We start from the raw sequence: 14,724 nt of genomic DNA on the forward strand, positions 1-14,724 counted from the left end.
GAAATGATTTTGGCTAAACCTGGAAGGCTGCACTTCAATCACAGCTTGATTATCTGATATAAAACGTGGTGTGCTGTGCAGAAGCAAAGTTACAAGAACGATGTCATCGACTAAAACAGCTGTGGAGCTAGGCTACCTGTCAGCATTACTAACTGTGTCTCACATTTTTTCACCTCGAGCCCACTGTGGCATCTTTGTAAGTCCCTCCTTCTTTCATATCATCTTTTCAACGTACAGCTTGCTGGGTCTGAATGTCAGGGTGTCTTGGAGAGTTGGTGCATGTGCCAACCTGGCACACCTTACTACATTACTTCCTTGACTTACTCTGGGGCTCTGCTTGTACCTGCTTGCTGTATCATTGTTGGTTAAGCTGACTGGTTACCGTCCACCTGGGTAAGTTTGTCTGCCCAATCAGAGTAACACAGATAACATGCAAATATGCTAACATTAGTATCTACATTATGCCACTCTGTATCTCACTTAAACTGTTAGAAATAAATAAATGAAATGTATTTTACCTGCTGAGAAAGTTACCATGTTGGTAACGAGCTTACTTCTCAACCTGTAGATCTCTACACCTCACACCTCCACTGTATGACATTCCTATATTTCATACTTAATTCAAGTGGCTTACACTAATGCAAGCAAACAAAGGTCAAAGCAATCTGAAACTCTGACCAAGCTGCTTGTAATCGCAGCTTATGGTGGAAACTTTCAGGCCTTCTTGCTTGAAAAAGCCCTGCCTACCAGACATGGGTCATATTTTCTTATCTGAACATACAATTTCCTTTAAAATACACCGTTTTCAGGCCACCTCATCTGCAGAGTCTGTGTGAGAGGAAGCAAACATTAGCGCACAGCAAACATAGTATTTGAATGGTACTCAGCATGTCTGCTGGAGCTGCTGTTTATACCTTTGCAATTTACTTTGCAGTGTATTTAAACACGTGCGTGAGTTATTCTCTGTAAATGTTACTAACTCATTCACTGTTTTCCAGTATTGATCCGCTCATGCAAATGCCCGAGTGAAATGCCCAAGCACATGTATCATTAGCATATTGTTTATTTTTAGGCTGTTCTGGAGTCATCCTGTTGTTACAGTTACATCCTGTTTTGCTCTTCCTCATGTTTTGTCCTGATCCACAGCGCAGTAAGTGCTGCATATAGAAAAAAAGGGGCAGCTACAACATTTTATATTGACTTTATGAATAAAACTTCACTGGGCTTGTCTGTTTCCTAGCTGCCTCTGCTGTGACCCTCTGCAGGGTTATACTGTATTAGTGCTATTAAGACAAGCGTTTGTGTCTGTTCAGCAGGAACATGATTACATTTGTGCCGTCTGCCAAACTGCTCAGTACTATCTGTAAATGGATGAGCGGAGTGAGGGGCTGCGTGTATGTGCTGCCTGTAGGCTATGTGCTGTTTCCTCTGACAGTTACTGATAATGAAAACTCATGCAAATGCCCAAGGCCTGTTCTCTCGCTCCCTCGGCTGGTCCTTGCCTCGGCTCTGTCGTGGCAGGGTGAGTGTTAATATTTTAAGTCCTCAGCCTCTGAAGAGTTGGCTGAACAAGCTGCTGGGTTTCTATTTTGAACTCAAATAAAAGAAAATGAGTTTTATCTCGGCACTTTGTCTAACTCCCTCAGGCAAACTTGCTTCTTTTGTGTTTGATCTGTCTGCTCAGACACCTGAATGATAACAGCAGCGTGCGCGCGTGAGCCTGTCGTCACAATTTAATCGTAATTGTCTACAGAAAACAATTACTATATATATATATATATATATGTATTTTTTTTTAATTTTTTTTTATTTTACCGTGTAAATCAACTACTTGGATGTCCCTCCTGTCAGAGCAGCGGGGGCAAGAGGAGGCGTTACAGCAGATGTCCTGTTCACATCATCCTCACCTGGATTAGTCTCCAGGGTAACGTTCCACCTGAAGGAGGGCATTTATTCAGGGCAGTGTGTGTGTGTGTGTGCGCAGGTGCGTTCACTCACTATTCAAATAGTCCATACTCAAATTGACCCAGAAAACAAGCAGTGTTAATACACTCAGGGACAGACATCTGGAATATAACATTATACTCCAAAATATAGGTACTGATCTATTTAAATGTAGATATGTTTGAGAAGTTGTATTTAAATATTAAACTATGTGTTTAATATCTATTTTTGCCATTAGTTTCACAAACGTCACTTTTATCCCAATGCAGAATGCAGAATTGGAAGGACAGGGCTGGTAAACAACACTGAAACATTTATTTACACTTTCCCAGTAAATACTACTCCTCGCTCCATCACGCCCCTCGGTGCCTCTGTTTAATAGTAAAAAGGACCGTTATACCAAGCAGTTTGCTGGTGCATAAAAATTACCACCAGAATCTACTTCAATTATTTAAATAACTATTGTTATTATTTATTATTTATTATTATTTTGTTATTTATTTAATTATTGTTAAATAAAAAAACACACGTGGATGTGTGTTAATATTGTGTAATACCAAATTTAAGCCTCAGGAAAGCGTACGTGGGGGTGGTAGCTGGCACCGAGTCCTGTGAAATAATCAAATGTTCCATGACCTTTAGCCAGCAATGCAGAGCGGTCATCAGATAATAGCTCTCAGTGTATTTGCCACCGATATTTTGCATTTGACTGGGTGAATGAATGAAGGGGTGAACTTGTGACCTCTGCCAATCATGGGTCATTGTGGGATCTGGAAGAAGCAAGCGTTTCCTTTGATAAAAGAGGAGGAGAAAATAAAATAAATATATCCTCTGTGTACTACAGTACTGTGCATATCGTGACTCATCGTCTTAACTAATTTCATGACGGTTATTTTATGATAATTGTGTTTGTCTTTCACTCTAAACTAAGCTTCATGTTAAACTTTCTTTCTGTGTTGCCAGTGTGAAAATATCATTTGAGCAAAGATGAGTTAAAGCGGTTAAACGACATCACTGTGTGCTGTGTAGCTGGTGCAGCTCGTAGCCGCTTAGACAAACCATTTATAAGTTAGCAGAGGCAGCGCTGAAGCTACAGAGGAGAGGGAATTTGCTTTTGCGCTACCACTTGACGAACTATTATTAAACTTGACCCACAGCCGGTCAGCAGAGCAGAGCTATCGTATGACCAGCAGGAAGAAATGAATGGATTTGTTATACAGACAGATAAGGATTCAAAGTAGAACTGTACTGTACTGGCTCTGAGCTGGACTACACTGCCCCTCATGTATGCAAATCCCCACCAGCTGCATTTAACAGGGAAATAAGGTGTGTGTCAGTGTCAGGTTTGTGTTCATAGGTAAGGATATATCATTTATTTTACCTCGGTTTTAGCGTGTTCGGGTACACCGGGTCATTATGCTTCAAAACTGAACAATTCATATGGATTTTGTGCCCAAAAGGGAGGCAGGTCCCCACAACATGTCTGTGTAAACAGTTCATGATGTAGTATGTGCGCCTGCACACAGAGCATCTGTGTCTTTATAAGCCTTTCCTTTCACCTGCCATCACCTGCTCTGAAGGCAGGCTGGGTGACACAGGCTAATGCACACACACATGTGGAGTGAGGGGCAATGAATGGGCTATCAGCAGACAATGAGAGAGCTGTTTGTACAAGTAAGCAGCACAGACACACAGCGTGTACCCAGTCATAGCAAAATGAGCTCTTTACTGTATGTTTAGTGAGAAAAGAGGAATATTTACTCCTCCTCTTCCCACACAAACTGGAAAGTTTTCACTGAATTAACCGGAGAAACGGACTCAACTAACTGTCAACCTTAATTCATGATGTTCACTTTATTATGTTTGCCAGCTTCTGTGTAATAACCATTTTAGCCACTAGATGTCACCAATGATGAAGGAAAACTCAACCGCTTCTTTAATCATTGTTGTTATGATCAGGTGTTCAAACCTGCAAAAATGTAAATGTAAGAGATGCACATGGACAGGTGATGCCTGTAGGTTTAACGTGGTCCGCATGTGATGAACTGTTCAACAGTTTTCAGTCAGCAGTGGAGCTGTTAGACAAATAAAGACAGACAGACAATAAAGCCTGTTCTGTTAATAAGAGGTGAAAAAGGTATACAAAGTACGTTGAGCTTGTTTTATTTATAACATTAAATGTCAAAGGCCATTCATACACATTTTTGGAGCTTCAAAGAATAAAAATAAAAATAGGAAAAATGGGGCAAAACATGCAAATATAATTACTACATCTGTAATACAGCTTTGATCAGTATTGTTAAAAAGCCAGATGACATTTAAAAGTAGAATAAACCTGAATAAGCTTCTTTTTTCAACAAAACGTACAACATAACCGTTTAGATCATGTTTGTTCTTCAGTGTACGTCAGAATGCTCATGTAGGTGGACTCATCAGCCTAAAGACAATTTCTTTATGTGTATGATGTGTATGATACACCTCTATGTGTGTTCTCATTTGTATAATTAAAACTGTGATTTGGTCTGATCCTAATCTGAAAAACAAAGCACTGCAGTTTTTACTGCAGCACTTCACCCTCCAGTTCCTTCCAGAGCCGGAGGAAAAGAAAGAAAAACATGTCCTAGATGAAAGTGACACATGTCCTGGGCTCAGTGTGCGGCATTCCTTGGACCCTTTGCCACCTCGAGTTTAGGATCCAGTTTACCTACTGCAAAGAGTGAGGGTGAGGGGGAGGGGGAGGGGATCAGCTCCCAGAATGTGTCTATTGTCCCGCTACACCAATCAAACTGTTGTGTCAGTGCGTTGCCATTGTATAGTCCTGGGTCAGGTTGCCACTGAAAGTGGCTGCCATATTGATGACTAAGTCAGTTTGGGGCTCTGAGGACAATGGTGCTCTGGAGCCTCCACAAAGCACGAGGCTAATGCTCCCCTTTCAGCCGGCCCGCTCAGCTGCTGAGTGTGCAAGGCTGCTGGGCAAATGGAGTGGCTCGGGTCCAGGGGGCCCAGCCCTATAAAAACACAGGCGAGGGTCTCTCCCCCGACATTGATTATACTGGATCTGTCCCACCTCAGTACCGTCTGTAAGTATCTCAGCACTGCCTCAGACTTAGCTGCAAGAAACAGTGACGGTGACAGCTTTGTGTACTAGGTGGAAGCGACAGGCAGCGAGACGCTCCTCACACTGTGGCTTTGGTAGTTAGTCTATTACAGACGCACTTTGTTAACATTAAAGAACTTTATCATGAGGACAGCTGTGTATTCCTATAATAAGCTGGCAAGATGATGCCTTTTGGGTGTGCTTGTGTGTGCCTTTTAAAGACAATGCAGGCGTTTATCTGAGTGCAGTGTTGTGTGCTTTTCCACCACAACAAAATCAAACGAGCCAGACTAGAAAGAGATGAAACTTCATAAGCTTTCACTCTGATTCTGGCTGGAAGTGGTTCTATCTGCCACGCTGGAGTCTCACGGTGCAGTTTATGAGCTGGAAACGTGGTTGCTGATTGAATCTCCATCTGATTGAATCTGTGTTTTAAGGAAATGGAAAAGCAAAGAATGAATGGAATTTTTCACTTGTGACACCTTTGGAGAGTGAGCTAAAAATAGATGCAACAAATGTTTTATTTTTCGCCAAGCTTCCAGATAAAGATTGCAGTTTTAGGATAATTTAGAGATGTGCCTGGCTCGCTGACGACCTCTACCCCACTGATTGCTCATGCTACCCGGGGCTTTAGTTGTGATTGTGTGATGGTGTTATTCCTAATCTGTTTTATGCTGAGGGTCTTTATTAAACTCTGTACGTTGTTCAGAGAGTAACCCCCGAGGGAGAAGCAGCAGCCATGAACACTCAACAGATGGAGCAGATGGGCCAGTTTAAGATCACAGTCTGGGAGGAAGAGAACTTCCAGGGAAAGCGCTGTGAGTTCATGCTGGAGTGCCAGAACATCATGGAGAGGGGCTTCAACAAGATCCGCTCCATCAAGGTGGAGAATGGACCGTAAGTGAAAGACACATTAAAGCTGTTTATACCTGTAAGCGCATTATGGATCAGCACTTTTTCTTTTTATATTTCAGTAGCAACATCTTGTACATTCATGTTTGTTCTCTTGAAATTTGAATCTCACTGACCTGAAAAGGTCGGACTAAAGCAGACAGGAGTCAAGAAGTGGAGCAGACAGAATAACAAAAACTCTAAATTATAACCTGCGCTGTTATTAGTTTGCTGCTTGGCATGTACTGCTTGCATGTGTGTGTGCGTGTGCATGCATCCAAGTGTGTCCCTGTTGTGATATGAGTTGGCTGCGTGCAGCTGCTGGCTGTGACTCGTGATCAGATAAAAAGGCCGGGGTGGGCACAGCCCGGCAGCGGCGGTGGAGGCAGGAGCAGTATCTAATGTTTGCTTTGTGCTCTGCAGTCACAAAAGGAGCTGCATGCTGCTTTTGTGAGCGCTGGACTCTATTGTTTAAGAAGGACGACAGTGTCAATATCATTGTGTTGTGTATTTAGTCGTCCATTAAAAGTTTTTATTGTTTAGTGTTCTTTTTTTTTTTTATTTGGGGTTTATTCTGTCGTTTCCAGCACATTTAACCTCAGTGTTTCTGTCTCTTTTCTCAGCTGGGTGGGTTATGAGTACCCTGAGTTCCAGGGACAGCAGTTCATCCTGGAGAAGGGAGACTATCCTCGCTACGAGGCCTGGAGCGGAAATAGCAGCTACAGAACCGAGCACCTGCTTTCCTTCAGACCCATCAAGTGTGCTGTGAGTCCCTCCTCCTTTTCATTTATCTGTTTTCTCTTTTTATCAATCAGTCTTTGTAAGCGGTCTGTCTTCTCCACGCCTCCTGAGACATTAACCTCCCTCCTTCTTCTTGTGAATCCTGCAGATGTGTTTGCATATATTTATTTTAATGCATCACTTACAGGCTACTCATCCTGTGACGCTTCCTATCCTGTTAGCTTTAGAAATGTATTTTTTAAAGGTCTCTTTCCTTGTCTGTTGTTCCTTTAAAATAAATATGGAGCCATAGGTTCTATATGTTTTCTAATCAACCCTGAATAAAACCCTCATAGTTCTTAGCATTAACGTCCTCTTTATTTCTCTAATTACGTACCAACTATAATGTAATAAAACAGCTTCTAAATTAGTTGTTTGCTTCTCTGCAGAACCACAGTGACAGCAAGGTGACCATGTACGAGTGTGAAGACTTCCAGGGCCGTAAGTTTGAGCTGTGCGATGACTACCCATCCCTACAGGCCATGGGCTGGTGCAGCAAGGAGGTGCCCTCTATCAAAGTCAACTCAGGAGCGTAAGTTACACGTTTTTCTCTGTGTTCAACGTCTTTCCTTAAAATAAACAACACGTGCACGTGCTTTTACTTACATATTGTGCTCTTATTTTACTCAAGTTAGTTTTTAATTTAACACGCTGCTGCAAAATATAGCTTGACGAGCTGCACAGTCTCCTGACTTTGTGCAGTGTTATAAAATATATGAAGGCTCAACCTTGTAATTGCACTGAATTTACCAAAGTGCATTAAACTTTAAAGACTAGCAGAACCCAAAGATGCTTTACTGAATCCTTTGATGTGACCTCGACTCTAACCCTCCCTCCTTCTTTACAGCTGGGTTGCCTACCAGTTCCCTGGTTACCGTGGCTACCAGTACATCCTGGAGAGAGATAGACACCAAGGCGAGTACAGAAACTACAATGAGTACAGCACCCAGGCTCACACCAACCAGGTGCAGTCCATTCGTAGGATCCAGCACTAAGCCTCCACACTGCCGGCCTGACCCCACCTGAAAAAGAAACCCCTCCCCATAATCGCTCTCTCAACTTGAACCCTGGACAGATCGCTGTCACAGAACAGTAGATGGACAAACTCTTTCTATCACTCTGTGGCTCTGCATGTATGGATATCTAAGTACCTACTTCTACTATCATGCTGAAGCATGTTCTTGAAATTCTTGAAATAGGAAATAAAGGCTTTTCTTCAAAACTAGACACTGTTTGTCGGTATTCTTTTTCTTTTTTCTTTTTTTTTACATGAAAGTTTATCAACCCAAATAGAATAAATGGAAATGAAGAGCTCAGAGAAAGTGGCTGTAGTACTCGACTTCTACTAAGCTATTAATCTGTACCTGCAGTTAGACTGCAGGTGTCCAAGCATTGCAAAACCTTTGTAGCTCTATGAAGACGTTGTTCTCAGAGGCAGGTTTTGCTTTGTGTTTATTTGAAGTGCATATTTGGCCTTTCAGTGAACATCCCTGGAAAGATTTGATTCTGTTAGGCTTCAGGATGTATAATGTTGTTCTTGTCATACTGTATTCTTATTTCCAATAAACAAGAGCACAAGATCACTTTGGTTTCTATTATTTGTTTTTCAACTGTTTGAGGCACAGTTTGGCAAACTGACCAATAAGGCAACGCTCCGTGAAAGCAACATGTGGCAGTTGGCCACTCAAAGCCGGCACCTTTAGACAGCTGACACTCCTTAACAGACATATGTAAATAAGAAAAAAACATGGGCATGAGTGGCTTTTTATTTAATTTCAACTGACTTCCTCTGCTATGATGGTGTTAAAGTGCTATTAAAGCTAACAAACTTAATAAAAAATCCAGCAGGAGTTCCCCGAGAGACAAAACATCATAAATGTTATGTTTTAGTTTCAGATAAAAGTTTAGATACATTTTAGGTTTCACAACTTAATCGATCAGTTTGATCCAAATGAAAACTGCAGCCTCTGCAGTATAAAATCAAGAGATATCCGAAAGCAGCCCTTAATAGTGTGAACAGCATACACAGCATTACACTCAACCTTGCATACCGTGAGTACTTCATTTGAAAGTCTAGTAGCTTAGCATTTGTTTGCTCACTCTGATGTGTCACTGTGATGTTGATCTTACAGTCGCACTCCGGGTTCCTGGAGTGTGTTTACCTCCACCTACACTCCTCCTGTTGGTCCAGGACATAGGATTCCGTGTTACACCCCCAAAAAAAGCTTTCACAGTCCCACACCCAAAAAACAGGATCTTTATATAAATGTGTAACCACGCGGCACACACCTTTCTCAAATATACATTCCTCTGCAGACTGATTAAAGCCGCTGCAGCGCTGATTACAGAGGAGTGACACTTGAGTAGACAAGAAAGTTACAGCTGCACAGCTCAGAGCACCAAGGTAAGCTCGAGACTTTACAGAGAAAACTTCATTGTTACAGCTTTTCGTAATGTTTGCAGGGTTGATTAGTCTGTGGTTTAGAATTACAGCTTAAAATATGAAGTTACTTCATTCGATTTGAATATTTAAAGTTGTCAAGTAACAAATTGAGTCCGGTGGTTATTGTGGGGTTTGCTAACAGTGACACTTTTGACTCTTTAGGTTTACAAGTGAGAAATGACACCACCTGGCTACCGGCTGATGCTAACTTTGCTTTTTATATTATAGATTATGTGCTCTAGCTCAGATAAATGACTTTTTTTTACTCTTTTTTATTTTTACTTTTAAGTTTGAATGTTCCTCCAGTGGATTTCTGTCCTCAGACTGAGCACAGGTGGACGTTTATGCATCCATTTCTCTTCCTTTCACTTCTCCAGTGGATTCAGTCTGGCTTTCGAGGCTTGTTTTAAGTTGCCTGTGAATTTTATCTGTTACACAGGCAGCTAAAGCAAGCCTTGAACACCAAAGACACACCTACCAGGACATCTCCAAACTGAAGGGGGACAAAATATGCTGTGAAATATATGATTATGAGCTCTGAACCAGCCAGTTACAAAGCTTTTCCTGTGTGTGTGTGTGTGTGTGTGTGTGTGTGTGTGTGTGTGTGTGTGTGTGTGTGTGTGTGTGTGTGTGTGTGTGTGTGTGTGTTAAAAAATAAAAAATAAACACGTGTGCATTTGTGCGTGTCTGACCTCAGTCATGTGACTCATTATAAAGATGATTAATGATAAGCAGATATTCACTTTCAGTTCAGTCAGCACAGAGGACTGATTATATGTTATGAACTAAGATGTCAGCTTTACAAAGGCCAGATGTATTTTCAGCAAATTAAAGGAACTAGTTTATGCATCCATGTCCAGTTCAGGGTCATGGTGGGCGGGGCTTTGAACATATCGCAGGTTGCCAGTTTATGGGCGGTATGGCAAACTTAGAATCACCAGTTATTCTAACAGGCATGTGAGAGGAAGTCAAAGAGTGGATTTGTTGCTGTGAGGCAGCAGCGCGAAGCCTTTTTTAAAGCAATGTATCTGTTAAAATCTTTGTTCGAGGTGGCAAAGAGGATGGCTCAAATGTGCCAAGTGACAGAAGTGAAAGTGCTTTTGTGTTTATGACCATGTTATTAACAGACAGCAGGTATATGCTGCACTGTCAGGTTATGATGCATTGATGCTGTTGTTGCGGACGGAAAAAGACGAAGAAAACGTGTCAGAGTCTTTGCATTTGGTGTTTTTAATCAAATGGATTTTGTTGGATGATATAATGTACTGGAACCAAACCAGGGACACTGAACATTTCTAAAGACATTAAGTCACCAGAACCTAAATAAATATTAAAATATTAAATATTTTGGTACATTGTTACTGCGTCTTTGACACACTATTTAAAGAATGTTGAATTTTCAAACTATAAGCTCCCCAGCGGAGGATTTTCTTAATAAAGGTAATGTGTGTTATTAGTTGCATAAAGCTCTATCATCAGCCCGCGTTGCCCGTATGATGCCTTATTTACGCCTGAAGAAATGCGCAGACTCTAGCACATGGCCATAAAGCCCATGGGCTTTTCACTCCACTGCTTCTAAAAACACAGACGTATAAAATTATGAGTGGACACGATAACGTCAACGAGCATCACGAGGCATGGTTTTAAAGTTACGACCTCATTACCCCCAGATTGAGGCCATATAACCTTAAACCCACACAGAGCAGGTTAGGAGGGATGAAATGTTCTTGTTTTCTCGTGGCCACTGAAGCGTATTTTTTCAAGGTAAATATTCTTTTTCCAACATGAAATAGGTCTTTGTTGTTTGCCGAGAGGTAAAGAGGCGGAAAAGTGAGGAGGATCTGAACTGGTTTCCATGTCAAACACTTCAATTCACCATAGAAACTCAGATCTTAACGCGGAAACTTTATTAAACTGTGATGGTGGATTGATAAGGGCCGAATTTCTATTGGCCTCTTTTTATTGTGGGCGCCAGGCGGGCTGACAGAGGTAAATTGCTCTTTTAATTAAAGCAATGCACCAGGGGAAATTGCTGTCTGAATATTGTCTCAGAGATGGGGGCCAGTGACAGTTGCCTGGAAACTTCAATCTGTCTACCCGCATTTATTCCAGATCACAGTTATGAGATAAAGTTTAATAAAAATCTTTTCCTCCGCCACCAACGAAATGAAATCCAACCCTTTCTGAACAAGTGAACACAATGAGACAGGACTGCGGAGGAAACCTCATGTTCAACATGTATCTCTCAGGTTCGTCATTTGGTCCCATTAAGAATGAGAGAAACAGCCCGTTTTATATATCTATCGAGATTTTTTACATTTTTCTCCGGGTGTCGGTGTCCTGCCGGCGATGATGCTCCGTTTCCAGGCCAGAGCATTGTTCAGCCTTTTCAATCTGAAAGCCCGTCTGCTCTTTTGTCGGAAATCGGAAATCCTTTTTCCTGGACGCGTTTCCTGGCTTCTAGCAGAGACTGCAAAGGCGACATGCTCCAGGCATTAGACTGCAAATGGACCAGGATACAATTGGAATTTTGAAGCTCAATGTTTGAATTTTTAAACCTTATTTTGTTTTATTTGTATTTTTTTCCTTGCGCTCCAGTTTGCAACATTTTAGAAAAATCGGAGCATTTTTGAGCAGCTCTAATCTCAGTCCTCCGGTTCTTTCAATGCATTTTTCTACTTTCTTGAGATATTGCGCTTCTTGCTAGATTGTGCCTATAAAATCTGACCATGAAGAGATTTTTGTTCTTCTAAATAAATATTAAATCATAATATTTTGAAATACAAGTGATAAAAATCATCTGCATAAGAAATCCTCTTGTCGTAGTTTCTGGATGAAGATGCTGAAAATGTGTCTGTTTTCATTTCAGATCCAACAGAAAGTCTGTTGAAAGAAAGCAAAGGAACCTCCTGGGCTCCGATAAATACAGGAGTTCAAAAAGGTAAGAGGACAAACTCAGAGCCTCGTCCGCAGAGACGCTAAATACCGTCACTGCGGAGTGTCCAGCTCCTAATTAGCAGTTTACTTATTTTTAATGGAGAGCGTCTTCAAACGCAAAGATATATGAAAACATAAAAAATGATATCATAATAATAAAAATGATGTTAGAAAATAGTCCCACAGAAACCTCTCAAATTATATCGCAAACGGGTCGATACATAAAAATAGTTTCTGAAATAAAAAAATATTGATCACAATATCATAATAAATGTTAATAAAACAAAATATATGACAATAATAGCAGGATTTTAATGCGTTTACTCTGCGTTTCATGTATTTCCTATAGTCGCGTCTTTAGGTTTAATAGATCATTCAGCCGGTTCTGAAACGTATTCAGTTCTTTTTCTCATGTTTTTTTTTTTTTTTTTGCACCATCACATTATTTTTCTTTTCTCCTCTAAAACAGATAATTATCAAAGCATCTCCGGGATCATTTCGAAAGAAAATAAAAATCGTGTTTATTTTATGATTAAAAAAACACAACGGCCAAAATGAATTTGTCACATCTTGTGTTGGACGCTAATATTCACTCTTACTGCTCTCAGGACTTCCTGCAAAGATGTTTTAATTTATTTTAAATTTCTGATGATTATGAGCAGCGTGTTTTTTAAATATATGTTATAGAAAATATGGAGAAGCTAAATATAACCGGACCCATTTAAGCTGCTTTAGAGGAGTAAATAGAGATTTGTAAAATGATGTCATGATGGAGTTATTATCTTTAATTATATGTAATAAAATAACTGCGTATCTTTTGCGTGTCTTACATTATTTAATACCTGAATTTTCAAATATGATGAAATTCACAATATTATCTTTCATGAACTGATAATGCTGAATTATGTAAACCGTTATTTTGAGACCAGTTATCTATCTATCTATCTATCTATCTATCTATCTATCTATCTATCTATCTATCTAGATATATCATTTTTTACTTTCTAGACAAAATTTTGTATTTTTTGGTTTGTTGTTGTTTTCGGGATTTATTTCAGATTATTTCCGGACCAGTTGTGATTTTCTTTTCTTCCTACACTCAGGGAGTGGGCAGATTCAGCTCTGGCAGTTCCTGCTGGAGCTCCTCTCTGACAGCACCAACATGTCATGCATCGCGTGGGAGGGCACCAACGGAGAGTTCAAGCTCATCGACCCTGATGAGGTGGCCCGGCGCTGGGGGGAGCGCAAAAGCAAACCCAACATGAACTACGACAAGCTGAGCCGGGCGCTGCGCTACTACTACGACAAAAACATCATGACCAAAGTCCACGGCAAAAGATACGCCTACAAGTTTGATTTCCACGGCTTGGCGCAGGTGTGCCAGCCGTCCACCACCGAGCAGGCCATCTACAAATTTCAGGGCAACTTCTCCCCGATCCCCTTCTCCGGGATTTCCAAACTGAACCTCGTGGCTCCTGGCGTGGGGCCTTCGGGGTTCTCCTACTGGGCTGGCTCCACACCAGCGGCTCTGTACCACAGCCACAACCTCCAGCCTCCGGGGCCGTTTGGCACCGTGTCCCCGTCCCACATCGGCTGCGTCAACAACATCAGCAGTCTGAGCACCATCAACAACCACTACAACTGACTCTCGATGCGTATTTTAGACACACCGGGAAACCGACACACTGCAGTGAGGGAGGACAGACAAACAGCACAAACACGCTGACTTTGGTGTTTGGCGGGGAAAATATGATTTAGGCTCAAAGTGGTTCAAAATTAGATGTTTTTAAAATGTCAAGTCAGGCTTTTTAAGCGGCGCAAAGTTGTGTTTAAACTCAAGATTATGACTAATGACACCGGACGTCTTCTTGCATGCAAGTAAGGCACGAAAACGTAGAAATTAAATATTTAATTTAATTTAATTTAATCCTTGTGGAGAAGCGATTACGATCAGATTACGCACAGTGCTTTGAACCTGAGCGCTTAATTTGATCCATAAATATTCCAAATATGAAATGTCCTTATTTAGGCCACTATCAGTGAGACGTAATCGGAAACCAAATAAAGGTTTACACGATGCTTGTTTTTGAAACAACAAACAAATAGTGTACATATATTTAAAAACGTTGAATAAATAATAAATTATCTTTCAGATCCATTTCCTATCAGACCTCGGCTCCCTCGCTCTCCCAGCCCTTTCCCTGAGTTCAGTGTTTGTTTTCACATCTTCAGGTGGATTTGCACCGACGTGGGCGCGAGCTGCCAAACTACCATCGGACTAGTGGCGCCATCTTGTGGTTATGGATGAAAACAGGCTTGTTGGACTGGAATGAGACTCGCTTGAATCATGCTGTCACGTCGATCACCGTTTGGTTATAAATCAGATCAGACGTAATGAAACTCTTTGTAGGAAAAACAAACCTCACGCAATAAAAAATGAAAGCAGCGCACAGACACGGGGAACAGGAACTTTGTGTGAAATAGGCTGAGTAGAAACCGAAACTGTGAATTCCCAAACTGCTCTGTAAATACTGTAGAGTAGAGACCGGCTCAGACTATAGAAGCTCTTCAGTGATTTTAAAGTGAATTCATTCACACTGTGACTAAAACAACTGTACCAATAAAAATACAT

The 14,724-nt window shown here is 41.1% G+C and overlaps 2 protein-coding genes across 2 annotated transcripts; both read left to right on the forward strand.

Moving 5' to 3' along the window:
• Positions 1-5,780: 5,780 nt before the first annotated feature.
• On the forward strand, positions 5,781-7,707 carry LOC146616664 (beta-crystallin A2-like). Its single transcript, XM_085375240.1, has 4 exons — positions 5,781-5,938; positions 6,556-6,697; positions 7,102-7,244; positions 7,560-7,707. The coding sequence occupies exons 1-4, from the start codon at positions 5,781-5,783 to the stop codon at positions 7,705-7,707; spliced, it is 591 nt and encodes a 196-aa protein (XP_085231366.1).
• A 3,648-nt stretch (positions 7,708-11,355) lies between these two features.
• Positions 11,356-13,737, forward strand: fev (FEV transcription factor, ETS family member). The gene is made up of 3 exons (XM_085374764.1): positions 11,356-11,404; positions 12,025-12,096; positions 13,196-13,737. The coding sequence occupies exons 1-3, from the start codon at positions 11,356-11,358 to the stop codon at positions 13,735-13,737; spliced, it is 663 nt and encodes a 220-aa protein (XP_085230890.1).
• Positions 13,738-14,724: the final 987 nt, after the last annotated feature.

This window comes from Diplotaxodon limnothrissa, linkage group LG16 (assembly GCF_057381915.1).
Source record: "Diplotaxodon limnothrissa isolate DT_005_m linkage group LG16, D_limnothrissa_male_GT1.1, whole genome shotgun sequence".
NCBI classification, from domain to species: Eukaryota; Metazoa; Chordata; class Actinopteri; order Cichliformes; family Cichlidae; genus Diplotaxodon; species Diplotaxodon limnothrissa.